The 23807-nt window shown below is 35.1% G+C and overlaps 6 protein-coding genes and 1 long non-coding RNA gene across 9 annotated transcripts; 4 read left to right on the forward strand and 3 right to left on the reverse strand.

Moving 5' to 3' along the window:
- The first annotated feature begins 160 nt into the window (after positions 1 to 160).
- Positions 161 to 1563, forward strand: LOC129580388 (UDP-3-O-acylglucosamine N-acyltransferase-like). Its single transcript, XM_055470742.1, has 5 exons — positions 161 to 379; positions 457 to 1049; positions 1134 to 1166; positions 1224 to 1373; positions 1449 to 1563. The coding sequence occupies exons 1-5, from the start codon at positions 335 to 337 to the stop codon at positions 1561 to 1563; spliced, it is 936 nt and encodes a 311-aa protein (XP_055326717.1). The 5' UTR covers positions 161 to 334.
- Positions 1564 to 1645: 82 nt separating this feature from the next.
- Positions 1646 to 2044, forward strand: LOC129573731 (uncharacterized). Its single transcript, XR_008688624.1, has 2 exons — positions 1646 to 1692; positions 1756 to 2044. It is a non-coding gene; the product is annotated as an uncharacterized LOC129573731 (long non-coding RNA).
- A 1266-nt stretch (positions 2045 to 3310) lies between these two features.
- Positions 3311 to 5390, forward strand: LOC129573771 (uncharacterized). Its single transcript, XM_055454790.1, has 7 exons — positions 3311 to 3520; positions 3607 to 4217; positions 4292 to 4324; positions 4390 to 4539; positions 4625 to 4717; positions 4812 to 4856; positions 4920 to 5390. The coding sequence occupies exons 1-7, from the start codon at positions 3362 to 3364 to the stop codon at positions 5257 to 5259; spliced, it is 1431 nt and encodes a 476-aa protein (XP_055310765.1). The 5' UTR covers positions 3311 to 3361; the 3' UTR covers positions 5260 to 5390.
- A 908-nt stretch (positions 5391 to 6298) lies between these two features.
- Positions 6299 to 9152, forward strand: LOC129574932 (cytochrome P450 6B1-like). Its single transcript, XM_055457650.1, has 8 exons — positions 6299 to 6980; positions 7057 to 7294; positions 7357 to 7452; positions 7640 to 7833; positions 7914 to 8038; positions 8106 to 8472; positions 8556 to 8659; positions 8746 to 9152. Exons 1-8 carry the CDS (start codon positions 6799 to 6801, stop codon positions 8922 to 8924), a joined length of 1485 nt encoding a protein of 494 aa, XP_055313625.1. The 5' UTR covers positions 6299 to 6798; the 3' UTR covers positions 8925 to 9152.
- A 407-nt stretch (positions 9153 to 9559) lies between these two features.
- On the reverse strand, positions 9560 to 12021 carry LOC129574825 (probable cytochrome P450 9f2). Its single transcript, XM_055457373.1, has 3 exons — positions 11714 to 12021; positions 10407 to 11623; positions 9560 to 10330 (listed from the first exon to the last, which is right to left on the reverse strand). Exons 1-3 carry the CDS (start codon positions 11923 to 11925, stop codon positions 10164 to 10166), a joined length of 1596 nt encoding a protein of 531 aa, XP_055313348.1. The 5' UTR covers positions 11926 to 12021; the 3' UTR covers positions 9560 to 10163.
- Positions 12022 to 12997: 976 nt separating this feature from the next.
- Positions 12998 to 18385, reverse strand: LOC129580438 (uncharacterized). The gene is made up of 9 exons (XM_055470875.1): positions 17943 to 18385; positions 17782 to 17878; positions 16695 to 17688; positions 16493 to 16624; positions 16246 to 16419; positions 14813 to 15128; positions 13647 to 14734; positions 13408 to 13539; positions 12998 to 13332 (listed from the first exon to the last, which is right to left on the reverse strand). Exons 1-9 carry the CDS (start codon positions 18152 to 18154, stop codon positions 13163 to 13165), a joined length of 3315 nt encoding a protein of 1104 aa, XP_055326850.1. The 5' UTR covers positions 18155 to 18385; the 3' UTR covers positions 12998 to 13162.
- Positions 18386 to 19533: 1148 nt separating this feature from the next.
- Positions 19534 to 22008, reverse strand: LOC129574409 (probable cytochrome P450 9f2). Of its 3 annotated transcripts, none has more exons than XM_055456620.1 (5): positions 21869 to 22008; positions 21170 to 21387; positions 20111 to 21101; positions 19944 to 20040; positions 19534 to 19876 (listed from the first exon to the last, which is right to left on the reverse strand). In XM_055456620.1, exons 2-5 carry the CDS (start codon positions 21379 to 21381, stop codon positions 19575 to 19577), a joined length of 1602 nt encoding a protein of 533 aa, XP_055312595.1. In that variant the 5' UTR covers positions 21382 to 21387; positions 21869 to 22008; the 3' UTR covers positions 19534 to 19574. The 3 variants fall into 3 exon arrangements, with proteins under 3 accessions (XP_055312595.1, XP_055312439.1, XP_055312523.1); XM_055456464.1 differs by having other exon boundaries at positions 21532 to 21894; XM_055456548.1 differs by lacking the exon at positions 21869 to 22008 and adding an exon at positions 21536 to 21665.
- Between the last annotated feature and the right edge of the window lie 1799 nt (positions 22009 to 23807).

Here is a 23807-nt window from a genome sequence, read left to right on the forward strand (position 1 = left end):
CCCCCCCCCGAAAAATTTTTGACCTTGCACACGTCTGGTTATAAATCAAGGAACTAAAACGAGGCTGTTCATCATTTCGAGGACTTTATTTCCGTTTAATTTTGTCCATTGCAAATTTCTTTCATTTCGCTTATGAAGAATGGTTTTAAATTTGAACAAATGCAAATTTTCTTTAATTAAACGCGAATATTGCGAACTTGTAATGTGATAAGAATAATTATTAGAAAAGAAATGTGTATAAAAGCGTTGACGAGCACAGCTCAGAATCATACTTAAATTTGACAGCATTTCATTTTGTCGTGTGGAATTTTTTCCCAACAATAACTTTTCGAACATGTTCAAGTTCACTTTATTTTTATTTTCAGTGAATGTGGCCATAGTAAGTACAACTGTTTGCAATTTTTGAGTTAAAGAAATCTTTTCAACAAGCTAAAGTGTTAATTTGTTTTTTTCCAGAACTCTCTGTTTGTGGGGGCAGCAATTGATAGTACAGCCCGTTTAGGCCAAAATACAACTATTGACTCGAGTGCGGACATAAAGGCCAATGTAGAAGTTGGTAATTCTGTTTCTGTTGGTCGGTCTTCTTCAATTGGAGAAAGAAGTAAACTCGGCCAAAATGTCAATATCGGTCAGAACTGTACTATCGGTAGTGACGCGATCATTTCAAATTTCACAGTCATTGGCAGTGGTACTACAATCGGAAATGGCTGTACTCTCTCTGAGTTTACAAGTATAGGATCGCGTGTGAAAATCGGGAACGGAGTAAAAGTGAGTAAATACGTATCCGTTGCAAACGGTGTCGAAATTAAAGACAATAGTATTGTCGATGATTTTTGCGCAATTCGATCGAACATACCATCAAACGTGTACATTGGTAAATTTGCATCGGTCCAAGCGAATTCGATCGTTAACGACTTGGCAATCGTTCATAAATACGTTAATATAGCAAGTAATACTACGGTTCAAAACAACGCAGTCATAATGCGAGCACCCACAACCAATGAACTGTTTGAGAAATCTGCACCGATCGCCAACATATCAGATACACAGTAAGATACTTTCGAAATTTTCATCTTCTAATGTTTTATTCATTTTTTCAACATGTTCTGAACAAATTCTCATATTCATTCCAGAATCCAAGGTGCAAGTGATAAAAGTGCTGTTCTGTAAGTTAAATAGATTCAATCAATGTATTCAACTTATGATTTGCATTTAATTCCTAGTTCGACCACATTCAATACTATGTTCGACGGCTTATTGGATGCCCAGATCAATGATCTGAAATCAAAGTGTGTACAAGGGGGAAATACGATATTTAAACCAGATCTGGCTGCAATCAAAACATTGTATTTAATTCGTAGTGGCATAGAAAGGTAATCTCTACTAAATACTGTGTATATTCACATTGGAATAAGTTTATTCAATTAATTATGTTTTATGTTTTATAGTTCCTTGTCGTCGCAAGCGGGAACGAATCCACAACCGGGAACAAATACTCCACAACAGTCGGTGACTATTGAGTCGAAGGACGGGAATATTTTCGTCGGTGTAGGCTTTAGGTAAATTTTATCGTTCTCCGTGTTTCTTTTGTAGAAATTTAATCTCTAAAGTAATTTATTTTTCTTTTTCTTTTTTGAATATGTGAAGAATCGAGTCGGATTCTCATTTTGGAGGAACTTCGGCAGACACTATGTAAGCTATCTCAAATATCCAAATAATTTATGTGATATGATAACTGTGCGTCATATTCTATAGATTGCAGCCTGCAGTGAAGACGAAAGTAATTCAGTTGCTAGCAATTGAAGAAGAAGCAGAACGGGCAAGTCGTCCTGGAAATCAAACTTTCTGCTCGGTGACTACAGAAATACTGGCCGTAACACGATCAGTGACTGTCGCAATATAATCGATTGTTGGAAGCTAAGTTGTTGATCCGAGAAGCTCCCTTGTTGTAATCTCGGTTTAAAGTTAATCAAACGAAAGAAATTGTCACTTATGTAAAAATGTGAAATATTCCAAATAAAAAAACAAGAGACATACACACTAATATTATACATTTTAAATTTATCTTCAGAATTAGGAGATATTTCATGCAATTTAAACATAGAAAAAAGGATGAATTTGTTTGTTCTTTTAGAATTTTGTTATTATTGTAGTCTTTTTTCAATGTTCTTTCATTGTTTGTAAGATTTTCCATTCTATCCATATGAATTGAAGAAGATGCGAATCGTGAAAATTTTCTACAATAAATGAAAACTTCATCTTGATTACTATGAAATAATAAACGGACAATGAGAAGCAAATGACGCAATCTAATGTGATCCATGTGCCGTAATCACTCTGAACCATTTCGTATTTCTTACAAAAATAATTATAACCTCCTTCCGTCGAAATCATATACATAATGAACATAATAAGAATTGATGTCCAGTTTCCTCTCTATCTGTTCGAATAAATGAAAGCAACAAAATTTGTTGATTTGGCTAATGAAAAACGACACTTTTACCTCATAGTAATGAAGTTGTTGGTGTGATAGAACATCTCCAATATGGAATCCTTGAATTGATTGAATTCATCATTTCAACGACCTATTTCTCTTTCATTTACTCTTTTTGACATTTTAGTGCTGGTCCGAATGCTCTAAGTGCCAAATACAGCATTGCACGGGCTATCGCCATTCATAGATTTTAGCACCGATACATAGTAACTGACTAAAAGTATTTGTGAGTAGTTTGTTGAACACTTATCATATTTTGATTGAAATACGTTGCAATTACTTGAAGTTTAATTACACGAAACCAACGAATTTGTGGTAAGTCTTCGCTGCAGTTCAAGAAATTTTCCATTTAATTCATAATTCATTCTAATTTTAATGAACACTTTCCATTCTTCTCATTTAGAAGACTTTAAAATATGATTTTTTTTTGCATTTCGCCCAAAAAATTATAATTTCGATGGATACCTCAACAGTCAGATAAACAGTGGAAAATGCCCAAACTAGCTCTTTCACATCATTAAACTTGGCCCATGAATCGATATTGTACTTTGAAAGCAATATTAGTCAGGGAACGAAGATACATACACGATGGTCATGTTCATCATTTGAATGACTATTTTCCGTTTAATTTGGTTTATTACAAATTTATTTCATTCCGCTTATTAAGGTGCAAATTAAAAACAAATAAAAACAGTGTTTCTCAACAGACGTTGCGAAGGCCCTAATACTGCACATGTGTGTGCGCGTGTAACTTTCCACCGGTATTGCCGAATGTTGTTAACGATAACATAGAGGCTGCTGTGTTTGCGCTAGTGTATTATAAACACACTTACGTTGTGTGTAATACGTTAGTCACCACACTGAAAGATGTTGACGAAATGTGTAGAAAAGCGTCGACGACCACAGTTCAGAATCATATTTAAATTTACCAGCGAATCGTATTGTCGTGTTGAATTTTTTCCCAATAATTACTTTTCGAATATGTTCAAGCTTATTTTATTTTTATTTTCGGTGCATATGGCCACAGTAAGTATAGCTGTTTGCATTTCTTTTTAGAAAATAGAAACTTCTCAACAAGTTAGGGAGTTAATTGCGTTTTTATGTTTTTCTAGAGTTTTTCGTTTCAGAATGTGCAGCGGGGGGCACTAGTTGATGATACAGCCTTTTTAGGTCAATTTACAAATATTGATCAGAATGTAGTCATAGAGGCGAATGCACGAATCGGTAATTTCGTGTCCATTGGTCGATCTACTTCAATTGGAAAAAACACCCAGATCGGCAACCATGCTAATATCGCTCAGCGCTGTATTATCGCAAATGACGTAACCATTTCAAATTTTGTAAACATTGGTATTGGCACTACAATCGGACCTGACTGTGTTCTCTCTGAATTCGCAAATACGGGAAACAGTGTACGAATCGGGAACGGAGTAAAAGTGGATAAACATGCATCCATTTCAAACGGGGCCGGAATTCAAGATGATAGTCTTATTGATGAGTTTTCTTCGATTGGTTCCGATGCCAAAATCGGACCGAAAGTCTATATTGGTAAATTTGCATCGATCTCAGCGAATGCGATCGTTAATAAACTGGCAATCGTTCACAAATTCGTTGAAATACCGAATGGATATATGATTAAAAACAACGAAGTCGTAATACGAACACCATCAACCTATGAACTGTATCAGAAATGCGCAGCTATCGGAAGCATCTCAGATGCACAGTGAGATACACTCAAGCCTTTTTATCCCCTACAGTTTGGTTTATTTTTTAACAAATATTCTCCATTTATTTCAGAGTACAAATTGCAAGTGATAAGAGTGCTATGCCGTGAGTCAATAGATTCAATTGGATATGTCAGTGTATTTTACTTATTATTTCCATTAAATTTATAGTTCGGCTCAATTCAATGCAATGTTGCGCAGCTTGTTGGATGCTCCGATCAATGATGTGACAGCAAAGTGTGAACAAGGGAATATGATGGCAAAACCAGATTTGACTGCAATCAAAAGCTTGTATTTGATTCAACGTTACGGCTTAGAACGGTAATTTATAGTGAACCATATATGATACATCCACATTTGAATGACATTATTCAGTTGAATATATTTTCAAATTCCGATTCTTCAGTTTCAAAGAAACGCAGCAAAAAGTACAGCAGTCGTTGAACGGCATGGCGAATGTTCAAATGAATAACGAGGACGTTTACATTAATGGATTTAGGTAAACATTGTTGTTTTCCGTGTTTTTTTTCCTTTGTCAAAACTAGAAAATGATTTTTTCCATCTGTTTTCTTTCTTTTTTTGAATATGAAAAGAATCGAGTCGGATTATCACTTTGGAGAAGCTTCAGGAGACACTATGTAAGTAATTTGAAATAACCACACGTTTTATTTGATATAATGACTATACGAAATTTTGTACAGATTGGAGCGTGACGTGAAGACCAAGTTCATTCAGTTGCTAGCAATTGAAGAAGAAGCTGAACGGGGAAATGGGCCCGGAAGTCAAACCTTCTGCTCGGTTACTATGGAAATAATAAACGGACAACGAGAAGTAATGGTCGCAAAACGAAGCGGTCAACAGAATTTCGGCAACAATTACATTATTTCCAACAACGTTCAATTAACTGATTTTGATAATTCAGGAAATAATTTTAATTGGAATGATGACTTTATGGGCGGTAATTTCAATTTCAATAGTAACTTAGGGACAAATACTGGGTTCAGTTTCAATAATAATAACAACAATCGTTGGTGGAATTAATTTTTTGATCAACGAGCCCCTTTGTTGAAGCCTCGGTTTGAAGGAGATCAAATGAAACAACTTGTATCGAATCTTTTGTCACATCTATGAAAATGTGAAATAATATTTCAAATAAAAAAGGGACAAAATAATCTTTATTGTTATTCATTTCAAATTTATCTTCAGAATTGGGCGATATTTCATGCAATTTGTGCATAGAAAATATGATGAACTTGTTTGTTCTGTTCAGAATTTTGTTATTATTGTAGTTTTCTTTTATCCGTTGTGTCCGTTCATTGTTTGTAGGATTTTCATTTTGTTCGTTGACCACTCTAGCTACAGGGGGATGCTGATCATGGAAATCGTGTTGCAAATGACAATTTTTGCTGGGTCACTATGGAAATAGTAAATGGACAACGAGAAGTAACAAAAATCATGTGATCTATGTGCAGTAATCACTTGAAACAATTTCGTATTTCAACTAACTAATTTAGATCAAAATAATCTTCTTCGTTCGAAATCATATACAAAATGCACGTAATAAGAATTGATGTCCAGTTTTTTAACTGTTTAAATTGTTACAAATATTTTAGGGTTTTTGCTTCTAAAGTGGTTTTATGGCAATTGGTGCAAACAAGAAGAATTCGGGTAAAAGCAAGGTTGATGAGCTTTGGCGAATAGACAGCATTCCATCGCCTTAGCAATGAAATAAAAACAACGTTATTGTTTGGCGAATGTTAAAAGACCCATTTAATCATGTTCAAATTCAAAACGCTTGGGTTACTCGCGCACGCTAAACTGCCGATGCAGTTATATTTGCGCTGCGTGAGCAAATCGTTGTATGTAACCAGTTAAAACGATATTAATACACTTTGTCTCAATAAAATAAATGAAAGCAACAAATTCGTGGTAAGTCTTTGCTGCAACCTAAGAAATGTTCCATTTAATTTATAGTTTTTTAAATTTTAATGGACACTTTCCATTCCACTCATTTAGAAGACTCTAAAATATGATTTTTTTCTCTTCATTTCGTCCGTGAAATTATAATCAGATGAAAAACCTCTAGACGAGGTTAAAATGGAGTGACGCTCCGTGCGTGGATTTACCACTCAAAATGACTGATATCATTTTGAGTGACGCTAGGACGCTGTATTATTACTGGGAACGAAGTTCAAAAGTGTTTTTCGCATTCACTATTGTGAAAATTTATTTACAATAAGGAAAAATATCGCGTCACGACTTTTGAATTTAGTCTTCAAGTCAAGCTTTAAAGCGTTTTGCCGTCCAAAAGTAGATAGACACGTGTAGCTGATACAATTGTAAATTTATAGCAAAAAAATGGAATAGTGTAATCATGTTCAAACATTCAATGAAACTCATAGAGCGGTGTAGTGTTGAAACAACTGCGCAATAATAATATAGACAATATATGTTCTGAACCAATCTATATCAAGACTGACTGAAAAGATTGTCTACAATCAGTTCACAAGCGTGTTTCAAACGAATAACAACGTGTGATATCACAGTCAAGTTCAATAAAGACAATAAATCAAACACAGAATGTTTTTGATTGCGCTCTTGTTAGGCGCTTTGACGCTGTTCTACATTTGGTTGAAGTGGAACTATTCCTACTGGAAACGAAACAATGTGCCCGGTCCAGAGCCAAGATTTTTTGTTGGAAATCTTGGAAGCGCATTGAACTTCTCTGAACATCTTGGAGTCGTAACTGCGAATTGGTATAAGTAAGTTCAAAGTAGTAAAGACATTCATTAAAAAAAGAAGCAACATATAATAATTTCATTTTTTTTTCGTACGAAGTAATTTTCCGAATGAACCGTACATTGGGTACTTTAAAATGTTGCAACCGGCCGTTTTATTACGCGACCCAGACCTCATCAAAGATGTTGTAACAACGAACTTCAACAGTTTCCGCAATAATGACGTTAGGATAAGCAAACGATTTGATCCATTTTCAGCTACGAATCCCTTCTTCAACGAAGATGATGAATGGAGAGAAGGACGCAAAACGATTTCGCCAATGTTTTCTCAAAGCAAAGTAAAAACTAACAAAATTTCTGAAAATATTGACAACAAACATACACTCTTTCTTATTTTTAGCTGAAAGTTGTTTTGCCAGTGATGAACGAAGTGGGTGCAGATTTGGTCAAATTTATTAAATCACATTCAGTGGACACTGACTTCAATGCAAAAGATGTAAAAAAGAAAGTTGTTTGAGAAAATGTTTAAGAGCAACCTCATATTTGAATGCTTGAGCGCCAAAGAGTATGTACAAAAGTACATGTGTTTTTTATCTCACTTCGAAATATTTCGAATCTAAGATGCTCTTTTGCGCTCATGCATTCATTTATTGAGTCAATTTCATCATTATATTATGTTTCAGCTTTCGACACGATTTACTACAGAGAATGTGATAAAATCAACGTTCAGTATCGAACCGAAATGTTTCGAAAACGGGGAACAGAATGAATTCTTGACAGCTGGAAAGCAATTATTCGAGCCATCCTTTTTGGTCGGTTTAAAAGTCCTGGCCATTTTATTTTTGCCAAAATGGGCATTTGAACTGATTCCGGTGTCGTGAGTGTGATTTGCTCCATTGAATGAACCAATACAATAATTTAAACTGAATTCACATGGGAATGAGCGTTTTTTTTTAGTTTCGTCCCACCTGCAATGGATAAATGGTTCAGAAGTTTAGTTCGTACAAACAAAAATTCTCGCTCAACAGATTTTCAGAGCAACGACCTATTCCAAACATTGCTTCAAATTCAAGAAAAGCATAGTGAGTTATTTATTTATCGTTTCAGTGAACACTAAAGACTCAATTGACTCTTTTGTTATTGCTTCAGAACTCGACGAAATATTTTTGGCAGGTCATTCGTTTTCTCTATTTTTCGATGGAACGGAAACATCAGCAACGTCTCTCTCATACGCTTTGTACGAACTGGGCCGAAATCCACAGTGCCAAGAGAAGCTTCACGAAGAAATTGTGAGAATAACAGCCAAATACGATGGCAAAATCACTTACGAAGGGCTTCAAGAGATGATTTATCTAGAAGGAGTGATACTTGAAGCGTCACGGATTCATCCGCCCGCTATGGTTTTAGGAAAAGTGTGTAATCAACATTATACACTTCCAAAAACATCGAAACAAACGAAATCAGTCACCATCGCACCAGGAACTGTTGTCGGTATTTCCATCCTTGGTTTACATATGTAAGAATAACAAATTATAAATTCTATTTAAATGAAATGGTTGAATAATTGTGATTTGAATCAAACGAATCCTCGTTTTATAGGGATCCGAAATACTATCAAAACCCACAGGTGTTTATACCGGAACGCTTCAATGAGGAAGAGCAACGAAATCGACACAAAGGCACATTTTTGACGTTCGGAGAAGGTATTAATTCGTATATTGTTATTAAAAATGATTTCTAAAGAATATTTGAATATTTTTCCTAAATATTGTGTCAAATTATAAAACAGGTCCACGCATTTGCCTTGGAATGCGATTCGCCATGCTCCAACTCAAAATCGCTTTGGCCTACATCACTTTGAATTTCCATATCAAAGTATCACCAAGACACAAGCCAATCGTTATTGACCCACAAACGATTATGTCACATCCAAAAGACGGGATCTTACTTCAATTCGATTCGCGTTAACAATTTGCACATTCATTTTGTATCATGTCTGAACCAAAAAAATTATAACTGACCAATGATATCAATTGTATGAATAGATGTTGATTAATGGAACTTACTTTGATTCATTTGGCGCCTTTTCGTTCTGAAGTGAAATCGAATAAATTGATATGATGTTTTTTAAATGCGATCTCATGCAATTTGAATCGTAATCAGAATGAATAAATATAAATGACCTTGAAAACTGTATCTGAAATAGAACTTTTTTTGCTCATTATCAAACAAATAGTTTGAATTAAGGTTCGGTGTAAACATTCACTGTGATTCGAACTGTGGTAAATTGCAGAATATATTTCATTTTATTCACAACAGCCAATTAGTGCAGTAAATCTGCACATAATTAAGAACTTTGAAACAATTTGAAAAAGTTTTCTTACAAAAAACAGCCTGAAAATATCAATTAAAATTAGCGCGACAGGGTAGTGGAAAGTCGGAATGAGAAGTTACCGTTTTTTTCATCTTCTTCTGTTGGGTTGACAAAAACATTATTAATTGAAACTTTTCCGCATTTTGCTGCAGTGTGATTTTCTTCACTCACTAGGTGGCGCTGGTTGTGCACAATGCTGTTATATTGTGAATAAAATAAACACTAAACGCATGACAAGACAATTTTTTCATTGATATAATTAATGACTTTAAATTGATTGTAAAGTGGTTGAATCATATCTATTTCAACACACATATGAATGCTTCTAACTTGATTCCATACATTGTAATATTCGGTGAGTGCCACTAAAAAAATAACCACACTCATCTAGTGCATGAGACGTATGGTCACTCATTTAGTGAGTGCGACGCATGCGGATGGGATGAAGCAAAGCGAAAGGGAAGCGCGCAACTCCATACGAACGAACGATATAGCGCGCATACATTTCGTCACTCCGTCCTTAGAATACGGACACAAACACAAACACAAACACGTAGTACCCATTGACTCTATGTTCTAGTTGCGCGCTTCCCTTTCGCTTTGCTTCATACCATCCGCATGCGTCTCATTCACTAAATGAGTGACCATGCGTCTCAAGCACTAGATGAGTGTGGATATTTTTTTTAGTGGCACTCACCGAATATTACAATGTATGCTGTTGTTATTCATTTTAAAAGTATCTTGAGAATTAGGCGATAAATAGATTTTTGTCTTTAATAGATTTTTCATGCTTTCCGCACACTAGTAAAATATGGTGGAATAATAGATATCATTCACTTGGCACGAGGTTTTAGTTCCAGATGTACACCTTTTTCGGCAATAACAAACGGTGATTTTCTCAATTTTAATGGAATCTGCGTGTCCTTATTCGGTTCTAAAGAGAAATTCAGCAGCAAATAGTACAGAATGGCTTTCAGTTCCATCAAAGCGAAACGAGAGCCTACATATATTTGAAAGAAAAGATAATAATATTTAGTCTTGGTGAAGTTAAAGTCTACATCGCAATAATCACCGACCAATGCAATTCCGTGGTCCTAGCCCGAACGGATTATACGTGCCCGGCACAATATTATGCTTGTTTTCATCAGAAAATCTCTCGGGGTCGAACTTGCTTGGATTGGGAAAGTATTTCGGATCGTTTTGTATGCTCATCAGGGAGAATAAAACGCTAACGCCTTTATCTATTTTAAAGTTGAGCTGCTTTCCGTCATCGTAGACGTAATTTTTCACACACAATCGATCTATCATCACGGCAACTGGCCATTTTCTCAATGTTTCCGAAACAACTTGATCCAAATATTTCATTTTCTGAAGCACATCGTACGAAACTCGTTTTTCGCCCAATTGCTCGTTCACTTCGGCAATCTCTTCGTAAAGTTTTTGTTGCACATCTGGGTTGGCCAGAATTTCATACGCAGCGAAAGATAAAACCGAAGAAGACGTCTCGAAACCCGCAAGAAAGAAAACTAAGCACTGTGCAACTAGTTCATCGTCATTCCATTTGTGAGACACGCTCGTTTTTCCCACTTCCGATTCTTCAACAGTGGCAAAACCTTCGGATACTTCTTTGGGCGCTTCCTCTGCATTCAGCACCCCATCACGAACTTGCATCAAAATATTGATCATGTCGGGTCGAAAAATGTGGTTCTTTTTACGCAAGTCCATTGTATTTAAAATCATCGCTTTAAACTCATTCGAAATCGCTTCATCGAAGAACTTGATGTTGAAAAGTCGCGCAAATTTTGTGCACAGCATTGTCACGAAAAATTTTATGCTACGCTTAACGCCACTAAAGTCCATTAACACCTTACCATTGCGGTAGAATGAGTTGTCTGGTTCCGCAATGGAATTAACTTTGATTCCAAATGCACACGAGGCGATGACATCGTTTGTGTAGCGCGAAAAGAAATCCTTCATTTCTAAATTAATTTTCTCGCCATTTTCGATTTGCTTCAAAAAATGTTTGATTATTCCATCGGCACACTCCAACACGAGCTCAAACATTAGTCGCATTTTGCTCCCGGTGAACGCTGGACTTAGTGTGGCTCGCATTTGACGCCATTTTTCGCCGTGCAATGAAAGTAAACTCTTTCCCCATAGCTCATCCACATCTTCATTTATAAAGCCCTTCCGATCTTCAAAGTTAACAAAATCCTTGACGAATATTTGCTTACACAGGTCTGGATCGCGTATGAATACTTGACGCCCCATAATTCCATATATGCCATATAGTCTGCATGTAAAAACCATACAAATTCAATTTCATCTAATAAATGCAAGACCACTTATGAGTTGGAATGAAAAATTAAATGAAAATAATTACGGTTCATCAGGAAATTGATCGTAATGACGCTGCACAAACTGGATGACATCATTCTTACCAACAAACATCGCGTATATATTGTACAGCGAAAAAGATAGATCCTTGCATTCGACATTTCGCTCTGCAAAATACTGCTTGTTGACGGTTTTATATTTATAAATAGCGTATGGTATCAATACGATTCCTAACGTTAGTATAAATTCTGCAATCATTTTTAAATTGTGATTTGCTTTAAATCGACCGTACTTGCTTCAGCTCACGAAGCTAGGCGAAAACTGTTTTTATGTCATCATACGTAGGAGTTTATATCAAACTGACTCTATTGCCTAAGCATTCACATGTTCTATAGAAAATTTATAGAAAACCATCTGTTTCTATCTATTACGGCGCAGTTTTAATGTTTACATTCAATACATATAGTCTATAGACTGTAGTATATATACTACATAGCTTAAGCGATGCGAATACACAATTACACATTCAAAACGAATGATGATCGTGTCAATAAGTCCCACTATACAAGAACATGAATTGTGAATATTATCGCGTACATATTTGCGAAACACATCGACACAGGAAACAGTGACATACGTACCAGAGACTGAAATAATAAATTTTCAGAAGATCCGAAAACATGATAAATTGTGTTCAGAAGATCCGAAATTCCGATTGCAATCTAAAAAACAAAACGAAACTCTGAATTATAGATGAGTTTCATTGTGTTTGAAAGATTCAATTTGTTTAACGAAGAAAAAAACAAAATGAAATGTTTGATATTCCCCATTGATTCATATACAATTTTATTGCCGATCTTGGGAATTATTTTTTCAATATGAATGCCGTCTCAGCACATTAGTGCATGCTCGTGCCACGATTTCTTCACAATCGGTGTTTTAGGATATTCAATCATTCAACTTCGATTTCCAACCGAAGTCTTCAAAGTGAGAATTTATTATGTGAACGCAGAACTGTTTCAAATAACGATTAAAATTTTTCAAATTCATTGAAAAGCTGACGAACTTCAGAATGCAGGTGTACACAAAAAATTCGAAAAAGTGAACAGTTTTTGCGATAACGAGTTTTATATTTCCCATATCTTGACCAACAATTTTAATGTTTGTATGGCGAGCGAAGCGAGCCTAATATTTCCATATGATGTGCAATGAAATTCAATTTTTCCCTAATTTATTGTAATATTTTCTATCAAAGAGTATTTTGTATGCGTGCTTTGGGCATAAATTTTGTTTCATTTGAAATTTCTTAGCGAGCAATAGGAAAATAAAGTTTTTTTTTTTATTTCATTCATTTATTATCAAATACTAAACAACAAAAAGATAAGATTGCAATCGATATGATGATTTTGATGAGTCAGTTTTCTAGCATTGTTTGTTTCTATGACTTCTTCAATGTGATTTATCGTATTGCAATCGATGATGAAATTCGTTATGTTCAGTTTTCGCTTCTTGGTTTCAACTCCAAATGTACACCCTTTTCGGGTAGTACAAATAATCCCTTCTTCATTTTCAATGGAATTTGTGTTTTTTCATTCGCTTCGAATGAGAATTTTAGCAGCAAATAGTAAAGAATTGCCTTAAGCTCCATCAGAGCAAAACGAGAGCCTACATATTTGAAAGGAAATGATAATAATATTTAGTCTTGGTGAAGTTAAAGTCTACATCGCAATAATCACCGACCAATGCAATTCCGTGGTCCAAGTCCGAATGGTACATAAGTTCCCGGTAGAATGTTGTGTTTTTTTTCATCAGAAAATCTCTCGGGGTCAAACTTGCTTGGATTGGGAAAGTATTTTGGGTCATGATGAATACCTGCAACAATAATTTGATTATCACTGCATGTTTTGCAATTTGGAAGCTACAACTCAGAACCGCTTGCGGTTTGAAAACAACCATTCGCTACAATAATTGTTCGTTACCGTAGATAGGGAATAAAATGTTCGATCCTTTCTCGATTTCAAACTTCAACTGGCCATCGTCATAAACATATGGTTTACCACAAACTCTGTCCGTTTGAACAGAAATGGGCCATTTTCTTAATGTTTCCGAAACAACTTGATCTAAATATTTCATTTTCTGTATTGCATCGTAGCTAATTCGTTTTCCACCCAACCGTTCGTTTAGTTCGGCTATTTCTTCATAGAGCTTTTGTTGAACATCCGGATTTGTTAGCAGTTCATATGCAGCAAACATAAGAACGGTGGCTGCCGATTCAAAACCTGCTAAGAAGAACAGGAAACATTGGGCAACGAGCTCATCATCGTTCCATTTGCGAGTTACACTGGCTTTTCCCACTTCTGACTCTTCAACGGTTGCAAAACCTTCATCAGTCTCTTTTGACTTTTCTTCCGCTTGATGTTGTAAGCTTCCCTCACGAGCTTGCATCAGCATATTTATCATGTCGGGTCGATAAATATTGTTATTTTGTCGCATTGCCATTGTATCGAGAATCATACTTTTGAATTCGTCCGTTACAGTCCCATTAATAAGTCTCAATTTGAAGATTTTGGCGAGTTGCGGCATTGACAGGAATATAACAAATTTGATAGAATTCCAGAAACTTGTGAAATTCATCATTTTCTTTGAGTTCAGAAAAAAATCGTTGTTTGGTTCCGCGATGGAATTTACTTTGATCCCGAATGCACATGTAGCAATGACATCGTTTGTGTAGCGTGAAAAGAAATCCTTCATTTCAATGTTGATTTTCTCACCACTCTTGGCCTGTTTCAAGAAATGCTTCATGATTTCATCGGCACACTCAGATACGAGCTCAAACATCAGTCGCATTTTGCTTCCGGTGAACGCTGGACTCAATGTAGCTCTCATTTGACGCCATTTTTCACCATGCAATGCAAATAAACTGTTGCCCAGCAAACTATCCATTTTTTCATCGATAAAAACGCGATGATCCTCGAAATTGGCAAAGTCTTTTATTGCAATACGTTTGTATGCTTCGGGATCGCGAAAAATGTACTGGCGAGAAGAAAAATCGAACACACCGTAAACTCTGAACAAATTTTTGATAGAAATATAATTTTCATTTTAAATTGGAACAAAAAACTTCGCAGAAAGGCTTATTACTTACGGTTCATCGGGATACGCATTGTAAAGTGTTTGAATTTGTCCGAACGCATCGAATTGCCCAGTAAACATTGAATATAAATTATGCAATGCGAATGATATGCCTTTGTATTTCACATTTCTTTCCTCAAAATACCGTGCACTATTCGTGACAAACTTATAAATGGCATATGCAATTAATGCAATGCCCACTGACAGTAACAATTCGCCCAGCATTCTACAAAGTGATTGCGCTAAATTAAACGAACAAATTGAGACTGACGCGCTGACCACATTCGCAAGAACATCTACTCTCGCGTGAAGTAAACAATACTCATTATTTCACTGGAGTCGAATGTGTTGAAGTGTTCGCGCGTGATTGGGAATATTAAGCGAAAAAAATATTACCATTTATTTCACTACTGTGTTCGCAACACAAGCGTGCGACGGGTAGCTCGTACTATCTACACGTTCACACAACTGTGATATTTCTTATATTGGCTACTCTGATTCAGAAGAACATTGTTTAGTGGTGTGTTGATCAAATCCGTCATGCACTGAACGTTTGTGTGCATTTCAATCCAAGCAATTATATATAATCATCGTTATTTACTATGTTCCTCCTGAATGTAAAATTATAATAAAAATCAAAGATCCAAGGTCACCCAATATGTGATTTGGTCCATTGTTCAAAACTGATTAAAATTTAATGATCTACTCGAACTCATTCAAGCCTATACAAAAAAAAAGTGAAATTCAAAAGAATGACTTTGAAATTTTGGTTCCAGTCTAGCGGAAGCTATTACTTGCGAATTGTTATCTCTCAAATCATTCATCTGAGTGCAATAACCGTACAGACAGCGTACACACTTTGAACTTTCGTTTAAACTTCATAATATTAGTGCAAATAAAGTTCGCGAAATGATAAGAGAGTGACATAATCAAAACAAATGCGCTCACAAAAAAACTGCTTGTTCTTACCACCACAATTGTAAAACCACCATGCTTATACGAGTGATCTGGCAATTTTTACATAATATTTTTGCCATTCAAGTATAATTCAAGTGCAGTTGGTTTCTTTTTAACACATTTATTAAAACATCAATAAAAACTACTGATAAATCACTTTCAAGTATTAACACAATTTCAGTTAAAATAATTATACAGTCCACTTAATGATGTATCTAAATATAGTGTGAAAAATAACATTTCCGGCACGCGATTGTGAACTTGTGTCCAATCTCTCTAATCGTATACGAATTGTTTCAACAGTATTGTTGAAAATGAAATGTGTATGTATCGTATATTGGCTATAGTCATGGCAACAATCTATGAACGATCGCCAGAAGATCGTACACGAATGTAATCGTGTCCCTTAGAAATGGTGCCTTTTTGAAAAAGTATTAAATAAAGTAAAATTCGAAGTATCCATTAGTACATTATCATTTCGATATCATCACAGCAATTTATTTGCACGTGGCTTCAACTGCAAATGAACACCTTTCTCGGTCTTGATGAATGGTACTTTGCTCATTTTTAACGGGATCTGAGTGTCTTTGTTTGGTTCAAATGTGAAATTCAGCAGCAAATAATACAAAATTGCTTTCAGTTCCATCAGAGCGAAGCGAGAACCTGTAAAATGATAACATCAGTATTCTTTTTATTTCCCTTAATACTCATCAATGTATAAATATCAGTATGTCACCTATACAGTTGCGAGGCCCGATTCCGAATGGAGTATACGTGCCCGGTACAATATTATGTTTGTTTTCATCACTGAAACGTGCTGGGTCAAATTTTTCGGGTTGCTTATAATATTTCGGGTCGTGATGTACAGCTATTGAATGAATAATAGAAATTATAGGAAAATATCAATTTTATTCATTGAATAATTAATTCACAGTTACCATAGATTGAAAAAAGAATGTTTGATCCTTTTTCGATCGTGAATTTCCTCTCGCCATCATCGTAAACGTAGTCACGAACACAAAGTCTATCAGTTTGAACGGCAATGGGCCATTTTCTCAACGTTTCTGACACCACTTGATCCATGTAGATCATTTTTTGAAGTACATCATATGTAACTCTCCTTCCTTCCAATTGCTCGTTAACTTCATCAATTTCTTCGTATAATTTTTGTTGAATATCTGGATTTGCCACCAATTCATAAGCGCAAAAAGTTAGAGCTGAAGAAGACGTATCAAATCCAGCAATGAAAAACAGGAAACACTGTGCAATCAACTCATTATCTTTCCATTTTTGAGTTACATTGGCTTTTCCAACATCTGACTCTTCAACGGTTGCGAACCCTTCGACATTGTCTTTTAATTTCTCTTCTGTTTGTTGGTCCAACTGTTTTCCTTCACGAACTCGCATCAGCATGTTTATCAGGTCGGGTCGATAAATGTTGTTATTCTGTCGCATTGCCATCGTATCGAAAATTATACTTTTAAACAATCCCGTGATGGAATCATCGAAGAATTTGAAATTAAATTTACTCGCCACTTTTGGCATAATGAATATTATGAATAGTTTAAATGTTCGCCAAATTCCACCAAAATTTAACAGTTTCTTGGCTGTTTGGAAAAATTCGTTGTCTGGATTATCAAACGAGTTAACTTTAATACCAAAAGCACATGTAGCGATGACATCGTTCGTGTAGCGTGAAAAGAAATCCTTCATTTCAATGTTGATTTCCTCTCCTTTCGCAGCCTGCTTTGTAAAGTGTTTCACTATTTCGTCAGCACACTCCGATACGAGCTCAAACATTTGTCGCATTTTACTGCCGGTAAATGCTGGACTCAATGTCGCTCGCATTTGTCGCCATTTTTCACCGTGCATCGAAATCAAACTGTTGCCGAATAAATCATCCATTTTCTCATCTACGAATACACGATGATCCTAAAGATGAAATTCTTATTATTAATCCTAATTGACTTAAAGTTGATGAAGCAATAACTTTTTTTTAAGTGATCAAAAAGTCGAAGTCAAAACCTCAAAGTGGTCGAAATCTTTAATCGCTATACGCCTGTAAGCATCGGGATCACGAATAAAGTATTGACGGATGGAAAAATCGAATAAGCCAAAAATTCTAAAATAAATAAAACATCACATAATTCCAAGGTCAAGAACGATAGTTATTGCGAGAAACTCACGGTTCATTGCGGAAAAAATCATAACTTTTTTGTGTCATCTCAATAAGGCCGATTTTGCCGAGAAACACTGACAACATAATACGTAATGAGTCTAGGGCACCTCGGTATTTGAGATTTCGCTCTTCGAAATATCGAGCATTGTTCGCAGTCAGTTTATGAAAAGCGTACGTAATTAATATGAAGCCGAAGGTCAACAATAATACACCAAACATTTTCGACTGAAATTCAGAACGTATTCACGCTAGCGCAACCAAATTAAAACTGATTCATCCAATTCAATTACATAAAATATGAATAAGCCTTTCAAACACTGCTACATTGTTGCTCATTCACACAGCATTCATTCTCTGTTTTGCAAATAATGTGTAGCTTGTGGCTTGTGGCTGTCTAGGTTTTATTGCTTAGTATATAAGCATTCAATAGCGTTATATATACCGGGTATCGTGATTAGACATAAATAGCTATGAGAATGCAACTGATCATAGTTGTGTGTTCAGAGTATGCGGTAATCAATGATTCGAGTTCTCGCTGTTGATTCCATTGAATGTCAAATATGCCGTGAAATTGAATTACGCTTCAAAATTGCAAACAATGACGGAAATGTTACGAAAAATTAAAACGCAATTTGCATCTTTTATTTTGTGATTAAGTGAAGACAGAAAATATTTAATTTATTTAAACTGGATTGGTACTTTTATTCACACGAACATGATTGTTATTGAAATGGATGACGACGTTTCAGTGTTGACTGAAAAATAAAAGCATTAGAACTTTCTTCCAGATTCAATGTGTAATATCCAAGGGAACTCAGTATTGACATCGATGACGAAATTCGTGTACCTAAATATTGTTTGCTTCTTGGTTTCAATTCCAAGTGCATGCTTCTTTCAGTGACTAAAAATGGTGCGTTTGATATGTATACACAAAAATTGCGTCACCACGATTCAGCTTCAATTGGCAACATCCTCGAAGAAAATAAGTTCAAACAATTAACCATAGCTAAAGGTCATATTGATTTAGTTAATTAATCAGAACTTCGTCGATATGTGACAATAACTGGTTTATTCAACTGTTGCCAAATAATTCATCTGATTTTTCATCTAAAATAACCTTTTCGGAGTCATTTCCCTGTAAAACTAAGTACTCAGCCAGTTTTTGGCAGTGTATATGAATAAATAAATATTGAAAAACTTTTCAAATAGTTGTGTCTATCAAAAAGTTTTTCACACTCTGAAACTGAAATATTTCAATGATTTGACTAAATTCTTTCAACTCAATATGTATACACGCCTGGTGATCACGTTAAATATACCAGGCGCTGTGATGTAGTGTTTGATGTTTGATTAAACGGTCTTTTCCGGCAAATAAGAGATGATGGGTCATCATAACATCACGTAATGAGACTGAAAAATTTGGAATTACTATCAAATACTTAAAATACCGGTATTAATCAAAATTGATAACTCATCAGTTCATCGTTTGTACAAAACATTTTTGTAATGACGTAGATTATGTATGCTATTAATGGAATTGAGAAACTTCAAATAGTTGATAACTTACAGTTAAATAAAAGATATGGTTATGAACCCGATTCATAAGATTCCATAATTTATTTTATTACAAGATTTCCATTCAATTTTTTCGTGGTTTCAATTCTAAATGCATTCCATTCTGTAGGCTCAAGTTGAATGGTATGCGTTTTAGTTGCGGTGGAATTTGCGTCTGTTCATTCGGCTCAAAGGAAAAGTTTAGCAGCAAGGAATATAAGATTGCCTTCACTTCCATAAGTGCGAAACGGGAACCGATGCAATTTCTAGGTCCGATTCCGAATGGAATGTATGTACCCGGAATGATGCGATCTTTATTTTCTTCATTGAAGCGTTCGGGGTCGAATCTATCGGGAATTGGAAAGTGCTTCGGGTCATTTTGAATTCCTGCAGAAAAAAATTTGATTGTCATTGAATGCTTTTCAATTTGGAAACTACATCAATTGTTGGTTACCGTAAATTGGGAAAAGGAACGGTGTTCCTTTTTCGACTTTGAATGTCAATCCTTCGCCATCATCGAATGTGTAATCCTTCACACAAACACGATCAACCTAAAATGCCGTTGATTTTCGAAAATTGTCACGCAAAAAAAAGAAAACGAAAAAGTCTACCGTACACTACCTGAAATGCTGGTGGCCATTTCCTGAGTGTTTCACAAATGAATTGATCCAAATATTTCATTTTCTGGAGTACATCGTAATTGATACGTTGTCCGTTCAATTGACCATTAACTTGTACAATTTCCTCGTACAGTTTTTGTTGAATGTCCGGATTGGCGATAAGTTCATAGGATATGAAGGTCAACAAGGTAGAGGACGTTTCAAATCCTGCCAAGAAGAACAAAAAACACTGTGCGACGATTTCATCGTCGTTCCACTTGCGAGTCACAGTAACCTTTCCAACATCAGACTCCTCAACCGTTGCGAATCCTTCTTTTTCCGAAGCTTGTTCGTCATTTTGATGTTTTAAACTTCCTTCGCGCACCTGCATCAAAATATTAATCATATCCGGCCGATAGATATTACGGCTCTTGCGCACTTCCATTGTTTCCAAAATTAAATTTTTGAATGATTTGCTGAAAAATTCGTCCATTATTTGCATTTTCAGCGCACGAGCGAGGGCTGGCATTTTATTCATAATTATGATTTTGGCGATTTTTTTTATCCCAGTGAAGTCCATCATTTTCTTGCCATTCAAAAAAAATTCATTATCTGGTTCGGCCAGCGAATCCACTTTGATACCAAATGCACACGAAGCAATTACATCGTTCGTGTAGCGTGAAAAAAATTCCTTCATTTCAACGTTGATCGTTTCGCCAGTGGCCGAACGTTTCAAAACATGTTTGACAACATCATCAGCACATTCTGATACAAGTTCAAACATTTGACGCATTTTGCTTCCGGTGAATGCTGGACTCAATGTAGCTCTCATTTGACGCCATTTTTCACCTTTCATAATGAACAATGAATTTCCCCAAAGCTTATCAGTTTTTTCATCGGTGAACGCACGATGATCTTCAAAAAAATCAAACTCTTTGATTCCGATTTTCTTGATTGTTTCCGGATTACGAACAACAAATTGTGGAACACGGAAGTCAAACATCCCATAAATTCTATTTAGAGAATAAAGGACAGTTTTCAGAAAATTATTTTCAATTTCGGGTACCTATGTTAAACTCACGATTCATGTGGAAATGTGTTGTACACCATTTTAGCAAATTCGATGGCGTCATATTTCTGAAGGAACATTCCGCCCGTATTGCCAACTAAAAATTTCGGCTTCGTGTATTTGACACCGCGTCGTTCAAAGTATCCATTATTTATTGTTGCCCACTTGTAAAATGCCAAAGTGAACAAGGCAATAGCCGCACTCAGCAATATTTCTCCAATCATTTTTATCTGGGAAGAGCAAATAGTATTTAAAAACACATTAGCTCGTACTTGAAATCAAATAGCAAATAACGTATTCACAATAAAAATTCATTCCAATTAGTTGGCACTTTATCTATGATTGATTGAAATGCCATTTTGACTTTATCGCACCGACCACTGTGAGCAATGTGCATTGCAGCATTGTCGAATACTAAGTTTGAGCATTTTAGCTGTATTTGAAGAGCCTTCCGACGATTTCGGGAACAGAGATGTTCCCAAAAACATATATAAAATTGAAACAAACGTAGCTCTTATTAAACTGTTTAGTATGATAAAACACTTGGATATTTAAAAATATATTTAAGGCACAAATACTCCAAATATGCTTGTAATTCGCAGTTTCCTCTAAACTAAACACTTCATTGAAATCCATAAATTCTTTGCTTCAAAATTCATTTTCACAGTTGCACATATCACTTTTGTTAATAATAACGCGCGAATATGTTACCTACTCAGCAGTGGAGATGCGAATGAACACTGATGTCATACGTTGAGTAAATTACTAGGTTAACTCGTTTGTACGTTTTTTTTTTCAATTTATTTTTCGATTGAGTTGTAAATATGTGTGTGCTTGAAAATAGAAAACAAACATGACTCTGAATTGTCGGTATTTTGATATTTCTATATACATACACTAACCACGATACTGATATTTAATACGTATAAAGCACGGAATATATGTGAAGTACAGCTGATCTGGTATATAAGCAAACTCACAAACACCAACGCCCCTGGCTAAAACTGAATAAATCTTCATTTACAAAGAATCATCATCATCATCATCATTGTCATTGTCATGTCTAGACAGGGTGTATCGTCTGTGCAAGTTTACTCCTCTCTGTACAGCAAATAGAACAGTAATCGTCCAGAAGGATTCGGATCGTTCTGTTGCCACTTGACATGATCATCAGAGCACGTGAAACAGCATTGATGCTGTTTAGTGCCCAATCTGCGATCACTTATTACTTCAGTTGAAATAATGCCATCACATCATGTCTATTTATTTTTTCCTTTAACCGTCTAATGCATATAACCGCCTCTAGACGGGCAATATTTGAACGCCTGTAGAACGTATACCATACATCGGATCACATTGCTTCAAAAATAATTCGTCAATGTTCTTCGTCAATGTTCTCTCTTTATTTTTGTCTTTGGCAATATTTGTCTATGTAGTGTGATTGTAAAGTTATAAACAAAAATGTGTGCAAAAACAAAAATTTGATAAAATAAATTATTCGAACTCGGAATTGGACACATTTTTGACACTTTTAAACAATGTATTTGGTTGTTCTCTGATTTATGTCAATCGCATTTCCTGACTAAACCATGAGGAATCCAAGATTATGAATATTTTTTTAAATATCTATGGCCGAAAATCAACTAAGTACTCCCAGCTCTGGGAAAAACTAATGCATTAGAGGGTTAATTTAGCGATATGATATCTATCGTTTGGTTACAACAAACACATTACATTTGTTCCTTCTATTATATTGATAAATATATGAATATCGTAAACACTCCAATTTGTAACATAAACTATCAATTTTCCGATTTGCATGTCCATTTCTACAAAATTACTTCATAAATTCCCAACATGTTTATATCTATTCGAAAGAGAATTTATTTGGCTTTTATTTGATGTATCGGTTGATTAACGAAAAATTCATTCAATAGTTTAATTTTTATTTTAATCGCAAAAATACGGAAATCTCATATTAGGAAACTGAACTATCCATATTGTAAACTCCAAATTGAAACATATATTCACAAACTTATGACGAAACTTTATTAAATGTCAAAATTTGAACGCGCGAAAACCGTTTGGGTTCCACGCAATTGTTTCCAAATTCGATGTGATTTCGATTTATTCTATTGATTTTGGATTGTTTTTCTTTTATGTTTTTCAATATTTATTGTTTTAAAACATTTTCGCAAACAAGAATATTTACGCTATCATACATTTCAACACACTAAGTGATCGGCACATTGCGAACTGTCACATCTGTCAACACCAAATCAACCATAGAACTTACATTCAAAGTTCAGTTTGACAGCAGCTTTGTATGTTATAACTCGAAAAGAATGAGTTACAATTGATACATCATGAAATTTATCTAAAATATTAATATTTGTCGAAATATATTGCAAAAAGAGTGTTTCATTAAATTTTCAAAAACATTTCACAGTAGAAATTCATGGAAACATCAAATATTTTGTACTGTATTTAGTGGAAAAAACAATGAATTGGGAAGCGTGACATTGCAACATAGTTCAACATTTCCTCTCAAAACCAGTGAAAAACTAGATGCTGTTTTCAAAATGGATAAATGAATGTAAACTAAAACATTTTCAGTGTTTAATTATTCTACATAGATAGATTTTTTCGT

Source organism: Sitodiplosis mosellana, unplaced genomic scaffold, assembly GCF_009176505.1.
Source record: "Sitodiplosis mosellana isolate CC-2019 unplaced genomic scaffold, AAFC_SMos_1.0 Smas_scaffold_1, whole genome shotgun sequence".
Classification (NCBI taxonomy): Eukaryota; Metazoa; Arthropoda; class Insecta; order Diptera; family Cecidomyiidae; genus Sitodiplosis; species Sitodiplosis mosellana.